The sequence below is a fragment of the Oncorhynchus keta genome, unplaced genomic scaffold (assembly GCF_023373465.1).
Source record: "Oncorhynchus keta strain PuntledgeMale-10-30-2019 unplaced genomic scaffold, Oket_V2 Un_scaffold_14384_pilon_pilon, whole genome shotgun sequence".
Classification (NCBI taxonomy): Eukaryota; Metazoa; Chordata; class Actinopteri; order Salmoniformes; family Salmonidae; genus Oncorhynchus; species Oncorhynchus keta.
Genome location: NW_026290787.1, coordinates 1,107,501 through 1,125,492, shown reverse-complemented (window position 1 = coordinate 1,125,492; position 17,992 = coordinate 1,107,501). Strand labels below are relative to the sequence as shown.

Genomic DNA, 17,992 nt, shown 5'->3' with positions numbered 1-17,992 from the left:
AATAAATGAATGCAGGCCATACAGTAAGTATTGTCTTTGATCCCATGCCTGTGATGTCATAGCTGGCTTTCAAACCCAGGCTTTCAGTGTGGGTGGTACTTTGTGGATATCTGACACTTAAGGCTCTACTTAAAACGTATTCAGGATCGGTGGGTCACCCATGGGACGGTTGAGCTAACGTAGGCTAATGTGATTAGCATGAGGTTGTAAGTAAACAAGAACATTTCCCAGGACATAGACACATCTGATATTGGCTGAAAGCTTAAATTCTTGTTACTTCTTTGGTCTAGGGGGCAGTATTCAGAAGTATGGATGAATGATGTGCCCAAAGTAAACTGCCTGTTACTCAGGCCCAGAAGCTAGGATATGCATAACATTGGTGGTATTGGATAGAAAACACTCCAACGTTTCCAAAACTGTTAAAATAATGTATGTGACATTAACAGAACTGATATGGCAGGCGAAAACCCGAGGACAATCCATCCAGAATTATTATTTTTTCAGCTCACCTCTGATTACAAATGGCTGGGAATGGGAATATAAAAGGAAGTCCTCCCAGATTGTAGTTCCTATGGCTTCCACTAGATGTCAACAGTCTTTAAAAATAGTTGCAGGCTTGTTTTTTGAAAAAATGAGCTAGAATTTGTAGTTTTTCTAAGTAGCTTCCATTTTGGCTGTAGTGTTTGTTACGCGTTCCGGTGAAGACTTCGTTATTTATCTCCGGTAATGGTCTCCGGTATTCTCAGTCTTAAATTGTATCGTTTATTTACATATTAGGGTACCTGAGGATTGATTAGGAACATTGTTTGATATGTTTGGAAGAAGTTTATTGGGATTCATCTGTATGCATTTTGTATGCATTTTGAACGAGGGAAACCGGTGGATTACCGAGTCAAGCGCGCCAATGAAACTTTTTTGTGATATAAAGAAGGACTTTATCGAACAAAAGGACCATTTGTTATGTAGCTGGGACCCTTGTGATTGCAACCAGATGAAGATCTTCAAAGGTAAGTGATTTATTTTATCGCTATTTCTGACTTTCGTCATGCCTCTGCTTGGTTGGAAAATATATGTAATGCTTTTGTGTGCGAGGCGCTGTCCTCAGATAATCGCATGGTGTGCTTTCGTCGTAAGCGTTTTTGAAATCTGACAAAGCGGCTGGATTAACAAAAAGATTTAGATGCACTATTGTAAGTGGCTGCTCCACTGGATGTCATAAGGTGTATGCACCAATTTGTAAGTCGCTCTGGATAAGAGCGTCTGCTAAATGACTTAAATGTAAATGTAAATGTAAGTTAAGCTTTTAAATGATGTATGACACTTGTATTTTCATGAATGTTTAATATTACGATTTCTGTAACTTGAATTTGGCGCTCTGCAATTTCACCAGATGTTGTGATCCGTAAGAATTTCATCTAATTGCACTGTCCAATTTACAGTAGCCATTACAGTGAAATAATACCATGTTTAAGGAGAGTGCACAGTTTTGACCTTGAAAAGTTATTAAAACTTCTTGATGCACCCATCCCGTTAGCGGGATCATTTTCGTCAACATCCGCTGAATTGCAGAGCGCTAAATTCAAATTAAATTACTAAAAATACTTCATTTTCATGAAATCACAAGTGCAATATAGCAAAACACAGCTTAGCTTGTTGTTAATCCACCTGGTGTGTCAGATTTTTAAAAAGCTTTTCGGCGAAAACATAACAAGCGTTTATGTAAGGACATCTCTCTCAGCAGACCAAACATTAAACAGCTAGCAGCAAAGTAGATTGGACACGAAAGTCAGAAAAGAAATAAAAATGAATCGCTTACCTTTGATGATCTTCAGATGTTTGCACTCACGAGACTCCCAGTTACACAATAAATGTTCCTTTTGTTCCATAAAGATTAATTTTATATCCAAAATACCTCCATTTGGTTGGAGCATTATGTTCAGAAATCCACAGGCTCGAGCGGTCACAACATGGCAGACGAAAATTCCAAATAGTATCCGTAAAGTTCGTGGAAACATGTCAAACATTTTTATAATCAATCCTTAGGTTGTTTTTACAATATATAATCGATAATATTTCAACCAGACTGTAGCTTCTTCAATAGGAGAGAGAGAAAATGTCTGCTCCACTCTGTTGGCGCTTGCAAAACGCTGCTGGCACCCAGCCATCCAATGACGCGATGTGATCTTTCTCGCTCATTTTTCAAAATAAAAGCCTGAAACTATGTTTAAAGACTGTTCACACCATGTGGAAGCCATAGGAAAAGGAATATGGTTGATATCCCTTTAAATAGAGGATAGGCATGAAATGGAACAGGGAGATTTGTTTCTCTTAGGCACTTCCTGGTTGGATTTTCCTCAGGTTTTCACCTGCAATATCAGTTCTGTTATACTCACAGACAATATTTTTGACAGTTTTGGAAACTTTAGAGTGTTTTCTACCCTAATCTGACAAGTATATGCATATTCTAGATTCTGGGCCTGAGAAATAGGCAGTTTCATTTGGGTACGTTTTTCATCCAAACATCAAAATACTGCCCCCTACACTCAAGAGGTTAATAACATATTAGGCACATTTGGGCAGTCTTGATACAACATTTTGAACATAAATACAATGGTTCATTGAATCAGTCTAAAACTTTGCACATACAATGTTGCCATCTAGTGGCCAAAATCTAAATTGCACCTGGGTTGGAATAATACATTATGGCCTTCAAAGTGTTTTCTTTCAAATGGTATTAAGACTATACATATCCTTGCTTCAGGGCCTGAGCTACAGGCAGTTAGATTTGGGTATGTAATTTTAGGTGAAAACTGGGCGGATCCTTAAGAGGTTTTTAAGCAAAACCAGTGACTAGTGTTTCAAGATAGGCCAAAAAGCAGGAGAACATTTTGTGCAACATGTCAGCAACATATTCTGTCCTTGAGCAAAAACTGGTCAGGATAAAAGACATGAGTGGGGTGAGGATGTAACTGGGCAGGATAAAAGACATGGGTGGTGTGAGGAGGTCACTGGGCAGGATAAAAGACTAGGGTGGGGTGAGGAGGTCACTGGGCAGGATAAAAGACATGGGTGGTGTGAGGAGGTCACTGGGCAGGATAAAATACATGGGTGGTGTGAGGAGGTCACTGGGCAGGATAAAAGACATGGGTGGGGTGAGGAGGTCACTGGGCAGGATAAAAGACATGGGTGGTGTGAGGAGGTCACTGGGCAGGATAAAAGACATGGGTGGTGTGAGGAGGTCACTGGGCAGGATAAAAGACTAGGGTGGGGTGAGGAGGTCACTGGGCAGGATAAAAGACATGGGTGGTGTGAGGAGGTCACTGGGCAGGATAAAATACATGGGTGGTGTGAGGAGGTCACTGGGCAGGATAAAAGACATGGGTGGGGTGAGGAGGTCACTGGGCAGGATAAAAGACATGGGTGGTGTGAGGAGGTCACTGGGCAGGATAAAAGACTAGGGTGGGGTGAGGATGTAACTGGGCAGGATAAAAGACATGGGTGGTGTGAGGAGGTCACTGGGCAGGATAAAAGACTAGGGTGGGGTGAGGAGGTCACTGGGCAGGATAAAAGACATGGGTGGTGTGAGGAGGTCACTGGGCAGGATAAAATACATGGGTGGTGTGAGGAGGTCACTGGGCAGGATAAAAGACATGGGTGGTGTGAGGAGGTCACTGGGCAGGATAAAATACATGGGTGGTGTGAGGAGGTCACTGGGCAGGATAAAAGACATGGGTGGGGTGAGGAGGTCACTGGGCAGGATAAAAGACATGGGTGGTGTGAGGAGGTCACTGGGCAGGATAAAAGACATGGGTGGTGTGAGGAGGTCACTGGGCAGGATAAAAGACATGGGTGGTGTGAGGATGTCACTGGGCAGGATAAAAGACATGGGTGGTGTGAGGAGGTCACTGGGCAGGATAAAAGACATGGGTTGGGGTGTGGAGGAGAGGAAGAGATTCGTGAAGGTTGTTTACACGACTCTGTCCTTGATCTATGCCTTGGAACAAAAATATTCATTTTCAATGATATCAACTGTGAGAGTTTCTCTTTTGTGAATAATATTGTAAACCCCACCAAAGTACAGGCTTTCATCGACTGCTACACCATAGCCTTGAGGAAAAAGCCTGAGGAAAAACAGCCTGCCTTGATATCATTTTCCAAACAGGCCAGCGAATCAATCATCTTTCATATTCTCCTCTAAGAGAGGATGACATCAGTGTTCCCTTCAAGACGCCTGTGTTGTTCTGTCACATCTGGTTCTGTCAAGCCTAATGCTGTGAGTGACCCTGAACTTCAGGACTTTCATGATAGTTCTTCATTTGTGCTTTTGATTACAACCTTTTGTTCCCAGAGAGTGACCCAGACAGTCAGACATTCACTGACGGCCACCCTATAACGCAGGACAGCAAGATATCTTTATTCTCTTTGAACTCAGGTCTACCTTCCAAATGAGGGCCTTACATTGAGAATAAGGATGACATTGACGGTGTCTAGACAGGAACCTTGCCTGCAGACGTGGCAACAAACCCATCGCCTATGAAATGTCAAAGTACACAGCCGCACATAAAGCTTCGCCTCTGGAATTCAATTGATATTTGAAGGAAGAAGATGCTCCGTCTCAGAGATAATTACCTGGTATTGAGTTCTGGTGCGCAGGTATTCTTCAGTTGTTGTTAAGTTATTACGTGGAAGATGTCACAGAGTCAGGGTCAAAGCCAACACCTCATTCGGCCGCCTTTCGTTCCAGTACTCTGCTGCCTGTGACTGGAACGAATTGCAAAAATCGCTGAAGTTGGAGACTTTTATCTTCCTCACCAACTTCAAACATCAGCTAGCTGAGCAGCTAACCGATCGCTGCAGCTGTACATAATCTATTGGTAAATAGCACACCCATTTTCACCTACCTCATCCCCACAGTTTTTATTTATTTACTTTTCTGCTCTTTTGCACACCAATATCTCTACCTGTACATGATCATCTGATCATTTATCACTCCAGTGTTAATCTGCAATATTGTAATTATTCCCCTACCTCCTCATGCCTTTTGCACACATTGTATATAGACTCCCCTTTTTTCTCTGTGTTATTGACTTGTTAATTGTTTACTCCATGTGTAACTCTGTGTTGTCTGTTCACACTGCTATGCTTTATCTTGGCCAGGTCGCAGTTGCAAATGAGAACCTGTTCTCAACTAGCCTACCTGGTTAAATAAAGGTGAAATAAAATTTTAAAAAAATAAATAAATAAATAAAAAGTGCGTCTCGGTGGTGCGGATCAGGTGCGTTTTCCATTATCGAAGCCTGAGGTCACTAATTGAGGTCTGAAAGCTTGTAAGACCTGATGCAGTGACCTAACAAACAAGCAGAAATGTAGCACCACTTGGATATTGTCACATTGCCCAGAATTTAATTTAACATGTGGCAACAAGTCTTCTAGTAGGGGACAATTCCTTGTATTGGTCTCTTCTCTTTCAGGGGATTTGGAATACCTTCCCACACAAGGCCATAACTATTCACACAAGGCCACAGAGAGGGAGTGAAAGACAGAGAGAGAGAAAGAAAGAGAAAGCGAGAAAAAACGTTTTTTTTTTCAAATAAAAAAACTGAACCCCAACCCAAAATACCTTATTTACATAATTATTCAGACCATTTGCTATGAGACTCAAAATTAAGCTCAGGTGCATCCTGTTTCCATTGATCATCCTTGAGATGTTTCTATAACTTGATTACAGACCACCTGTGGTAAATTCAATTGATTGGACATGATTTGGAAAGGCACACACCTGTCTATATAAGGTCCCACAGTTGACAGTGCATGTCAGAGCGAAAACCAAGCCATGAGGTAGAAGGAATTGTCCGTAGAGCTCCGAGACAGGATTGTGTCAAGACACAGATCTGGGGAAAGGTACCAAAACATTTCTGTAACATTGAAGGTCCCCAAGAACACAGTGGCCTCCATCATTCTTAAATGGAAGTTTGGACACACCAAGACTCTTCCTAGAGCTGGCCGCCTGGCCAAACTGAGCAATAGGGGGAAAAGGGGTGACCAAGAACCTGATTGTCACTCTGACAGAGCTCCAGAGTTCCTCTGTGGAGATGGGAGAACCTTCCAAAAGGACAACCATCTCTGCAGCACTCCACCAATTAGGCTTTTATGGTAGAGTGACCAGACAGAAGCCACTCCTCAGTGAAAGGCACATGACAGCCCGCTTGTAATTTGCAAAAAGGCACCTAAAAGACTCTTAGAACACGAGAAACAAGTCTGATGAAACCAAGTCTGATGAGTCTGATGAAACCAAGATTGAACTCTTTGGCTTGAATGCCAAGCGTCACGTCTGGAGGAAACCTGGCACCATTCCTACGGTGAAGCATGGTGGTGGTGGCAGCATCATCCTGTGGGGACATTTTTCAGGGGCAGGGACTGGAGACTAGTCAGGATTTAGGGAGAGATGAACAGAGCCAAGTACAGAGAGATCCTTGATGAAAACTTGCTCCAGAGCGCTCAGAACCTCAGACTGGGATGAAGGTTCACCTTCCAACAGGACAACAACCCTAAGCACACAGCCAAGTCACTACAGGAGTGGCTTTGGGACAAATCTCTGAATGTCCTTGAGTGGCCAAGCCAGAGCCCAGACTTGAACTCAATCGAAAATCTCTGGAGAGACCTGTGAATGTAATCGATTTTAAGGCTGTAACATACCAACATTTGGAAAAAGTCAAGGGGTCTGAATAGATTCCGAATGCACCATATATCCTAATTAATTGGAAAATCTAATTCAGGGTGTCTTTTGCATAATCCAGAAATTGGCTATTGTACTGTATGAAACCACTTTGGACTTTGGTGGCAACTGACTGTCTGGCGGCAACTGGCTGTCTGGCTCCCTCTAGTCGTGCGCCTGTGAAGAACTGGGTGGGCGGTGTCGTCGAATATTTAAAAAGTCTAAACAAGTTGTCAATGAGGAGGAAGGAAATATAAGACCTCACCTTCCACGTCGCCAGGGTTGTATTCGCCAGCTATCAACAGAAGGACAGGATGGCTTGCTCTGACAGCTGCCAGTGCCTCGGCGAAAGGGGAAAAAGAAGCATCCTTTACAGCATTTTGAAAAACGACAACCAACCGAATCAGCATTCACAGGGGCGGGCGAGGTTGGCGGTCCCGCAACAGCAGCCTTGTTCGTGTGGATCTAAGAAGAATGTGGTTCTCCGTTCTCCCCAGACAACGTGTAAAGCAGCGTCCGTAGCGCTTTTAAAAACGCTAAAGTTTGTTAAAAATGTACTTTGTTTTCGGAAACTTCCAGCGGAGGACCAGTTACAGCTCGTGCGCAACAGCTGGGCTCAACTGCTCGTTTTGGGCATGGCGCAGGACTTGATCGACTTCGAGACCATGGAGACGCCAGAACTCAGTATGTTACAGAACATACTAACCAGCGGACAAGGAAGACAGGAGACCGCGCACGGGCGCAGTGGCCAAGGCGTTTCTCTCACTGATGTCCAAGGAATAAAAATGTTTTTGAATAAATGTTGGGGACTGGACATCAGCACCAAAGAATATGCATATTTAAAGGGAGCCATTCTCTTCAATCCAGGTTTGTTAAACAAATGGTTTTATGGTGTATTTACTAGTTTTATTATTATTAGCACGTCTATTATTATCATTATAGTTGTTTTTGTTATTATTTTTTAGAATAATAATGATCATCATTATAATTATAATTGTTTTGATAATTATTGTCATTATTATTAGTAGTCTATTATTATTTTATGAATGGGCTATTATTAACTATGTGACTATTTTTGACTCGTTTGAGTTCACCTTAATAGTTCCTGATTTGAACTTCGATTTTATTCTCTCCTTAGACATTGCAGATCTCCGGTGTCAAAGCTACATTCAGGCACTGCAGAGCGAAGCGCATCAAGCCCTTAGTGAATATGTGAAAGTCACTCACCGAAGAGACTCTATAAGGTTCACTAAACTATTCATCGCACTCTCCATGCTACGGTCCATCAATGCAAACGTCGTGGCTGGACTTTTCTTCAAACCTGTCATCGGCACGGTCAGCATGAATGAACTTCTGCTCGAGATGTTTTACGGAAAATAGACTGAATAAACGGTTTAAAGACTGAACACAGACAGAGCTGTGGGCTGGAGGCTGAACAGAATAACAACAGTATAGGGTTGCTATCCATATGTATTTATTTTGCTATAACACATCCTATTTTTGTCAAATAAAAGTGTTTGCTGAACTTTGCATGTGGTTATTTCAGTTTATCAGCCTATATCATCTTTTTTTAAAGTATAACCTACAGTTATGTCTAATAACAGCCCCATAATACATTCAATATTATTTGACTGCAATTGTAACCAGGGACCCTCTGCACACATCTACAACTGCCTCCCACCAAGCATCGTTACCCATCGCTCCACAAAAGCCGCGGCCCTTGCAGAGCAAGGGGAACTACTACTTCAAGGTCTCAGAGCGAGTGACGTCACCGCACCCCGCAAACTCGCGATCCGTTTCACATCGGTTTCACAATACATTACCTGGATAATGCTGACAGTGATAATGCATTACTGTGTTTCACCTGAAGAGGGCAATGCTCACCCACAAACCTAAGAGAGAATTTGAGGCAGTCTAGAAAAATACATTTCCATTCATGCAGACATTGACAACTACATCAATCCCAAGGCTTTTAGCACTCCCATAGGTCTTGAACTGTCTAGGTTGTAAACTGCTTTATGAGGTACTGTGAATATGTTAAAAACAGAAGTAGTGATACCAGTGTCTCTAATACTATGCATTCATTCAACACGCCTCCAGACACCAATGACATAGCATCTCATGTCAGGGCAGGTCATTGGACTGGGTCGGTCTCTTAGGAGGGGCTGCTGTACCATCTAGTGAGGGTGAGGTGGGTCACAACACGTGTCTGGTGCCAACCAGTGTCAGGATAAGACCAGGCTGTTAGGATACCCACACCACATGCCACACACATCAATGGAAGGAAGAGACACATGGCAGGTGGCTGTGGGGATCAGGAGTGGCATGGACCCGGGGCGAGGCGTGTGGGCTTCCAGTCATGCAGTAAGGAGAAGGGACGGCTGCCAGGTCTGAGAGGTGTTGCCGTGGGAGGAGGCAACAGGCAGGTGGCTGTGGGGATCAGGAGTGGCATGGACCCGGGGCGAGGCGTGTGGGCTTCCAGTCATGCAGTAAGGAGAAGGGACGGCTGCCAGGTCTGAGAGGTGTTGCCGTGGGAGGAGGCAACAGGCAGGTGGCTGTGGGGATCAGGAGTGGCATGGACCCGGGGCGAGGCGTGTGGGCTTCCAGTCATGCAGTAAGGAGAAGGGACGGCTGCCAGGTCTGAGAGGTGTTGCCGTGGGAGGAGGCAACAGGCAGGTGGCTGTGGGGATCAGGAGTGGCATGGACCCGGGGCGAGGCGTGTGGGCTTCCAGTCATGCAGTAAGGAGAAGTGACGGCTGCCAGGTCTGAGAGGTGTTGCCGTGGGAGGAGGCAACAGGCAGTGGCGGTGAGGCCTGATGATAAATGTGATCAATGTGGGCTAAGTTCATTATAGGAGGGGGAAGAGGAAGATGAGAAAGAGTGGGAAGAGGAGGAGGAAGAGACGTCACTCTTACAATACTTAACATTTGCCATTGGGTGTACAGAAAATGTTGCAGTTTTAAAGCAGGTTTGCTGCAATTCTATTAATTTTGCCCTGGGGCGGAGAGAAATGTTGGCCGTTTTTATTATGATATCTGAGTGAGACTGACTAATAAAATAAATGGTGACCCACCCCGGACGGTAATTCGACCATGGCCGCTAAACTAACTAAAATGTTAGCTGACATGGGGTACTTGACTGAATATCAGAGACTGACATAACAAGAGAAAAACTTCTGATACACAACCAAATTTCAAAATTGCACCTTGTGTTTTCTATTATTCTAACTCTCAACAGTAAGTTGAGACCCTGAGAAATGAATCCGGGAGTTGCCTTATTTCTACACCACCTATCTGATCTCCAGCTCTGAACCCAGCTCTGAACCCAGCTCTGAATCCATCCAGCAGAGCTCTACATGCCTCAGAACCACCTATGGTGGCACTTTGACATCTCAGTCCCCCAAAGAGATACATATCTAAATAAATCATCCTATAGCGCTGTAGTTTAAGTCAGTGTTTGACACATGGCATCCCTAAGGGATCCCATCTCATTTCCAATGAGGCAGGAGATCATGATGGATTGATCCCAAGGAGCCAGGCTGTCAGTACAGCAGGCCTCTTCCAGGGCATCACAGACCTTCTCTCTCTGTCTCTACAGCGCACGGCTTCTCTCTGCATGCCTTCTCTAATTAATCTGCTCCCTAGAGTTCAGTTCTCCCATAGACTTCTCATCTCCTCTTCACTTGCTCCTAATGTGACAACCTAAACCGTGTTATCAGCTCTGCCCTAGTTACTGTATAATACCCCTGTCTCCCCCATCGCTGTGTCTTGTCATAGAGAACATAATGAGAAGAAGAGATCCCATTTTCCCCTTGCTGTGCCTCGTCAGTTGGTGTCAGAGGTGGGATGTGGGTCCTTTTCTGTGCGACGCCCAGTGAAACAGCATCACTGTGTTCATGCTAACTGGTGACTATGAACTACACCGGGAAAGAGCAAGAGCAGCGCTTACAGTGCTACTGTTGGGAAGGAAAACTCAAATGGCTTTGAATCTGTTTAATTAATAAATAATAAACTTCCATCTGTAGGAATGGATAATGAATAATACATTAGCAACATTTCAACCTTAAACGCAGCGAATTGATTTCCTCATTGGATGATCTATCTGAGAGAAGATAGATATAAAACCATGCTGTTTATCGCTTCTTTTGGAATAGCACAGAGATAATTCAGCCAATAACTCAGCCAATTGGTGCAGGAGTGGAAAATTGCTATTATTTAATAGAGGCCGACTTGTGTATTACCTGTGTAGGAGTGGCACATTTCCTTACATTGTGTTTCTAAGGAGGTGCTACAGGCTTAACCCACTGGTTCATTGATCCAATAATTGCATTGTTAACTGATCATGTATATTCCGCTCAAATGTTTCCTAATTCATTTTAAGCTCTTTCTTTCATATTTCCTCCCCCTTTAGAGGCTCCCCACTGCACCGGGCAGCCCTTCCCTCCCTCCCCCTGAAAGTTGCATGAAACAGGATAATCTCAGGGTGTCAATTATAAACAGGCACAGTGACTAATATACTCATTCACCCTGGCAGAGGTCTGCTGCAGCTTTGTTCTGACAGTTAAATACACGCACCTCTATTCAGCGAGGATTCCGCTGCTTTACGCTTCATTTCATTTGAGTCATCAAGCTGGTGCCCAACTGTTTTCCGTTCCCTTCCTCCGGCCCCAGGTGTACTGAGACTTCTCTCTTTGGGAATTAAGTTGGGCTGAGGAGGAGGAGGAGAGGGTGGGTAGGATTGCTGGTGTAGGATTTATGCTAATAGAGGGGGCGTGTGTGTGTGTTACGTTGAGAGGAAGTTCGAACAAACCACTTCATCAGTCATCTCTACAGAGGATGAGTGGCATGAGACGCCCCTTGGTTTATTTCCCAGGGTTGTTTCTGTACCAACTGTACCTCACTGCCTCTCTCTCTCTCTCTCTCTCTCTCTCTCTCTCTCTCTCTCTCTCTCTCTCTCTCTCTCTCTCTCTCTCTCTCTCTCTCTCTCTGTCTCTCTCTCTCTCTCTCTCTCTCTGTCTCTCTCTCTCACTGCCTCTCTCTCTCTCTCTCTCTCTCTCTCTCTCTCTCTCTCTCTCTCTCTCTCTCTCTCTCTCTCTCTCTCTCTCTCGCTCTCTCTCGCTCTCTCTCGCTCTCTCTCCCTCCCTCCCTACACAACCTCTGCTTTCTTTCCAATTAAGCTCTTAATTGCCAAAGATGATAACAAGTTAATTATTACTCTGCAGGCTAGTAAAAACACAGCTGTCACAGCACTCTGTGTGCCGCTGCAGTGTGTGTGTGTGTGTGTGTGTGTGTGTGTGTGTGTGTGTGGCTGACTGTAAGCTGCTGCTGCTGCTGCTGCTGTGCGATGTCACCATCTGAGGGGGACAAGGGAGAGAGCTGGGGAGAGCTGTCTTTCAGCCTGATGGAGGTCATCGGTGTAATGAGTTCATAGCCAGGGAGGGCAGCAGCTACTACCTTTTTTCACTCTCACAGCGGCAGCCATTTTGACTTGGCAACCCACACTCACAACCCACACTCACAACCCACACTCACAACCCACATTCACAACCCATGCTCAAGCTTTCAGTGTGCTCAAATTACTAAGGCTTGGGGTTTATGAAAATACATTTGTTTACAACTATAAAAGCTGTCTTGGTGACAGTTCAGTGGAGGCTGCTGATGGAGGGACAGCTCATATTAACATCTGGTATGAGACATGTCAAACACGTGGTTGATGCCATTCCATTGACTCCATTCCAGCCATTATTATGAGCCGTCCTCCCCTCATTAGCCTCCACCGTGACAGTGGTGCAGACAGGTTTGCCCCTAAAAACTATCGATCAGAGTGACCTCATTCACTGTAGTAGTTCATGCACCGTTGTTCAGGGACCGGCTAGAGAGGGGCCCAGAGATATCTACAAGTAGGGTACATGTGACAGATCTATTCATCACGTTGCTCATGTGTCTTGGCCAAATCCAGGTGTTTCTTTATGCAGAGAAGAGTTGTGGTTTTTGGGCTGACTGGTGAAACTGACTATAAACATCATGTAGGCTACAATTCAAGCCATGACCAACAGATGACAGTGTTTCACAAAGAATGTCTACGTTCCTGATCTGGCTCTTCTGTTTCTCTAGCTGCAGTACACCTGCCATTTTGAATCAACACACACACCAGTGGTGGTCAGTGACATTCATGATGAGGGAGCACAATGTTTTTTGTTCTTGAGCATGGCCTTATTTCTATTACAGCATGTTGGATGACTGTCATTCATTCTCCATTCACCCAGTTCAATGTAACATTGATAGGTTTAGGCTACTACATGATTCTCACATTTTCCGTGCACCCATCATGAGGTTGGTACAACCTAGCCTATGAATACAAGTATACAACGTAGGTGCACACAGGTCGAGAGAAGAAATGGAGATGACAGACAGTGACACATTCAATACCGCCTTGCACACTCTTGCCTGCATCTAGCTGATCTAGGGTGTAATCATTCGTCCAACAGTAGAGGAGAGTTTCAATTGGATAAATTCAGGTATTTTTATCCCTGTTTCGTTTGCCTTTGTTTAAGAAACATTTTTCAACAGAATCAGAGGAATGAAAACACCCCTGATCAAACCCACTACAATCATGCAGTAACATCACAGTGTACAGTCAGTAAGCAGTTACACCAACGGGATCCGGTGGCAATACATGAATAAAACCAAAAGATTTGTCTGTTACTGGAACTCTGTGAAGCATTTATTTGGGCTGTAATTTCTGAGGCTGGTAACTCTAATGAACTTCTCCTCTGCAGCAGAGGAAACTCTGGGTCTTCATTTCCTGTGGTGGTCCTCATGAGAGCCAGTTTCATCATAACACTTGGTGGTTTTTGCGACTGCACTTGAAGTTCTTGAAATTTTCCAGATTTGCCTGACCTTGATGTTTTAAAGTAATGATGGACTGTTGTTTCTCTTTGCTTATTTGAGCTGTTATTTCTATAATATGGACTTAAGTCTTTTACCAAATAGGGCTATCCTCTGTATACCACTCCTACTTTGTCACAACACAACTAATTGGCTCAAACGCATTAAGAAGGAAAGAAATTCCACAAAATAGCAAGGCGCACCTGTTAATTGAAATTAATTCCAGGAGACTACCTGGATCTGGTTGAGAGAGTGCCAAGAGTCTGCAAAGCTGTCAAGGCAAAGGGTGGCTACTTTGAAGAATCTCAAATATAAAATATATTTAGATTTTTAAACACTTTTTTGGTTACTACATGATTCCATATGTGTTATTTCATAGTTTTGTATTTTTCACTATTATTCTACAATGTAGGAAATATTAAAAATAAAGAAAAACCCTGGAATGAGTAGGTGTGTCCAAACTTTTGACTGGTACTGTAGGTCTGCATTGAAATCATTGCATGCCTCATCGATGGCCTGAAGGAGGGTGGTACGCTCATGGGGATGACAGCTGTACATCTTTCTTGTATTGTAATCGTGTATTTTACAGTATAGTCGTGGTCCAATATGTTGCTCAGTTCATAAGAGTCCTCCCCCCAGCAACTTTAGTTTGGATACATGTTTACTGTATAGGGGATGGTTTGTTTTGGACTTTCTGGATTATCCCGTATTGGTACTGTATTGTATTGATATTGTATTACTGCACTGTAGGAGCTAGAAACAGGGCCATTTCACTGCACCTGCCGTAACATCTGTTCATCTGTGTATGCGACCAATCAACTTTGATTTGATTTATTACATACTGCACATTTCTGATCTCGTCAATATCATATTTTAAATCATAATAGTAATCATCATAGTAGTACATACAGTATCATACTTGTTATGTTTCTACTTTACAGAGAGACATTTTAATTATGTAGTTCTCAGAATCTGTTGTAGACAAACGAGTTGACATGTTAAATCTATAGGTTCACCAAACGTTTAAGTGGTCATCAATGAAGAGCAGTTGGATTAAGTAACAGTAAAACGTTTTCTAACAAAACAGAAGAAAATCATATCGAAAGTAATGTGAGCGTTGCATTGTGAAATACATTTACTCTATATCAGTGGTCACCAAACTACGGCCCGCGGGCCGGATACGGCCCGTCAGCACATTTGGCCCGGCCCTCTGAACAATACCAGAGACGCTATCGAATTCTTTTCCTATTTGGCCTCCAGAAAAAAAATCCTAGGCCCGGCCCTGTCAAAGAGAGAACGGAATAATGGCGAAAAGGTTAGGTAAGAGAAAAATTGATTCAGAATGCAGGGTATTTAACCTGCAGTGGACAAACGATTATTTTTTTGTTAATTAACGCATTTCTTCATTTAAAAGACAAAACGGTCCCAGAGCTGATCGACCCAGAATGGAAATGGCACCTCGCATTTTTAACAGACGTGACAGAAATACTTAACAGCCTTAACTTGCAGCTACAAGGCGAGGGAAACTCATTTGCGACATGTATTCACACATAAAAGCATTTGAGGTGAAATTAGCGCTGCTTTTGGAACAAGTGAAAAAGCGCAACTTCGTCCATCTTCCTGCTACCCAAAACCTGTCGACAGAGAACCCAGCGGTCCCGTTCCCAGCTGAAAAGTGCGTGGAAGCACTGGAAATGCTGAAGGCGGAGTTCGGTGTGCGATTCAGTGAACTACATGTTCATGCAAAAGAAATCCGTCTTTTTCAGAACCCCTTTGTTGCCGACATTGATGAAGCCCAGCCTTCATATCAGTTTGAGTTGGCTGAGTTACAGAACTGTGATGTTCTGAAAGACGCATTCAAGCCCAACAGTCTCATTGACTTCTATGCCGCCCTCCCAAACGACACATATCCAAACATCAAAAAACACGCAATGAAAATGTCCACAGTTTTTGGCAGCACGTATATCTGCGAGAAAACCTTTTCTCGCATGAAACTGCTGAAAACCCCGATGAGATCAAGATTGACAGATGAACATTTGCATCAGTGCTTGAGACTGGCTGTAACTAGAATGGAACCTGATATTCAACTTCTCACCAGCCAGATGCAGGCCCACAGTTCACACTGATGAACATACATAGGTAAGCTCACTTTTCTGACTTGAATGAGTCATTCTGAGCATAAACAAATATAATCATAATAAAATCTACTGGGATAAAATCCATCTTTACAACCATACTGGTAGTGAAATGTATTGTGCTGTGTAGGTGCTGTATCACTTAGTTCAGTTTCTCAACCTGCTTCTTTTGTGGTTTTCACAGGGAAGTTGATGAGAGAGAGCTGCAAACAGCGGTGTCTACAAGCCTACTGGAACCTACAAAAGGATTATAAGGAAGGAACACAAGAACTTTAAGAGACTGCTCATATGTGTCAGAGAGATTCTGCTCTGACAACTGAGCTGAACTTTTATCTGTTAAGATTGTGCATGGCACGACAGAAAGTTAATGTTCCATGGCTTTTTTTTTCTATGAAGAACCCAGAGAGAGTTATTTAGTTATTATTTATTTCCTGTTTTTTCTGTGAAGAACTCAGAGAGGGTTATTTAGTTATTATTTATTTCATTAATAGTGTTATTATTTGTTTCCTGACTTTTTTTCTGTAAAGAACCTGGAAAGGGTTATTTGGTTATGTGTGGCTTTCTGGAAAACAATACATTTTTTAAGCTCCCCTACGATCGTCACACTTTTTCTGTTACAAACTGACACCGGCCCCCCATCAGAGAAGGGAAAAGTTATGTGGCCCTCACAGGAAAAAGTTTGGGGACCCCTGCTCTATATGAACATGCATTGCAATGTGAAACATGTACACTACATGACCAAAGGTATGTGGACGCCTGCTTGTTTTATGGCGAGCTTTACACCACTCCTCCAACAGTTCTTATGCTGATGTTGCTTCCAGAGGCCAATGGCGGCGAGCTTTACACCACTCCTCCAACAGTTCTTATGCTGATGTTGCTTCCAGAGGCATTTTTGCCATTGTTGCTCCTAGATGTTTCCACTTCACAATAACAGCACTTACAGTTGACCGGTGCAGCTCTAGAAGGGCAGACATTTGACAAAATGACTTGTTGGAAAGGTGGCATCCTATGACGGTGCCAAGTTGAAAGTCACTGAGCTCTTTTGTAAGGCCACTCTACTGCCAATGTTTGTCAATGGAGATTGCATGGGTGTGTTCTCAATTTTATACACCTCTCAGCAACGGGTGTGGCTGAAATAGCCGAATCCACTAATTTGAAGGGATGTCCACATACCTTTGTATATATAGTGTATTCTACTGCAGTGGGCTAGATCAGGGTCACACAGAGTGATTCTTGGTTGTCTTGGTAACATATCTAATTTGAAACAAAATTATACACCTCACACACATGGTTATGGGCTTAAAACAAGAAGACACCTGCACCATGTCAGATATAGAGTTGAAATGTATTACATTTTGAGTTTGCATCCCATTATTACACTTCATATACATCACAGAAGACTAAAATATATTACAAATGTTTGACATAGAAACACCAGATTTTTTGTAACCCCCCCAAAAATGGATTTAATTAGGGTTAGGCATTAGGGTTAGGCATTAGGGTTAGGCATTAGGGTTAGCAGAGTGGTTAAGGTAAGGTTTAAAATCAGATTTTATGACTTTGTGGCTGTGCCCGTTAGTGACCACTCTGTACAGCTACTTCCAGAACAAGAGTCATGATGAAAAACGCTAACTTGCGGAAAAGTGATTTTGTGTGTTGTACTTAGTCAACTTAGTTTTGAAAAAACTGCCTTTTTTTATGATCTCTTTTGAGTTATGCACTAAGAGTTGTGAAAATGTATCAGATAATTGTAAAAATTGCACCAAGGTGCTAATGTTTTTTTGAGTCCACATCAATAACATGGTGAAATCTGATAGTTTTAGTTGAGTCTGTGCTGTATTTTATTTTAAATGGACGACAGGGCTGGCCTAGGGGGCGGTGACCAAACATGGCTGCTGCCTCGACATGTGAGGACCATGTCTGTAGGGCACCATGTCTGTAGGGCACCATGTCTGTAGGGCACCATGTCTGTAGGGCACCATGTCTGTAGGTCACCATGTCTGTCACCATGTCTGTAGGTCACCATGTCTGTAGGGCACCATGTCTGTAGGTCACCATGTCTGTCACCATGTCTGTAGGTCACCATGTCTGTAGGTCACCATGTCTGTAGGGCACCATGTCTGTAGGGCACCATGTCTGTAGGGCACCATGTCTGTAGGGCACCATGTCTGATAGGGCACCATGTCTGTAGGGCACCATGTCTGTAGGGCACCATGTCTGATAGGGCACCATGTCTGTAGGGCACCATGTCTGTA

The 17,992-nt window shown here is 43.4% G+C and overlaps 1 protein-coding gene and 1 long non-coding RNA gene across 2 annotated transcripts; both read left to right on the top strand.

Annotated features, from left to right (window-relative positions):
• Nucleotides 1–6,910: 6,910 nt before the first annotated feature.
• Nucleotides 6,911–8,245, top strand: LOC118378871 (nuclear receptor subfamily 0 group B member 1-like). The gene is made up of 2 exons (XM_035765854.2): nucleotides 6,911–7,582; nucleotides 7,854–8,245. Exons 1-2 carry the CDS (start codon nucleotides 7,030–7,032, stop codon nucleotides 8,093–8,095), a joined length of 795 nt encoding a protein of 264 aa, XP_035621747.1. The 5' UTR covers nucleotides 6,911–7,029; the 3' UTR covers nucleotides 8,096–8,245.
• A 6,882-nt stretch (nucleotides 8,246–15,127) lies between these two features.
• Nucleotides 15,128–16,331, top strand: LOC118371482 (uncharacterized). Its single transcript, XR_004823011.2, has 2 exons — nucleotides 15,128–15,741; nucleotides 15,922–16,331. It is a non-coding gene; the product is annotated as an uncharacterized LOC118371482 (long non-coding RNA).
• The last annotated feature ends 1,661 nt before the right edge of the window (nucleotides 16,332–17,992 follow it).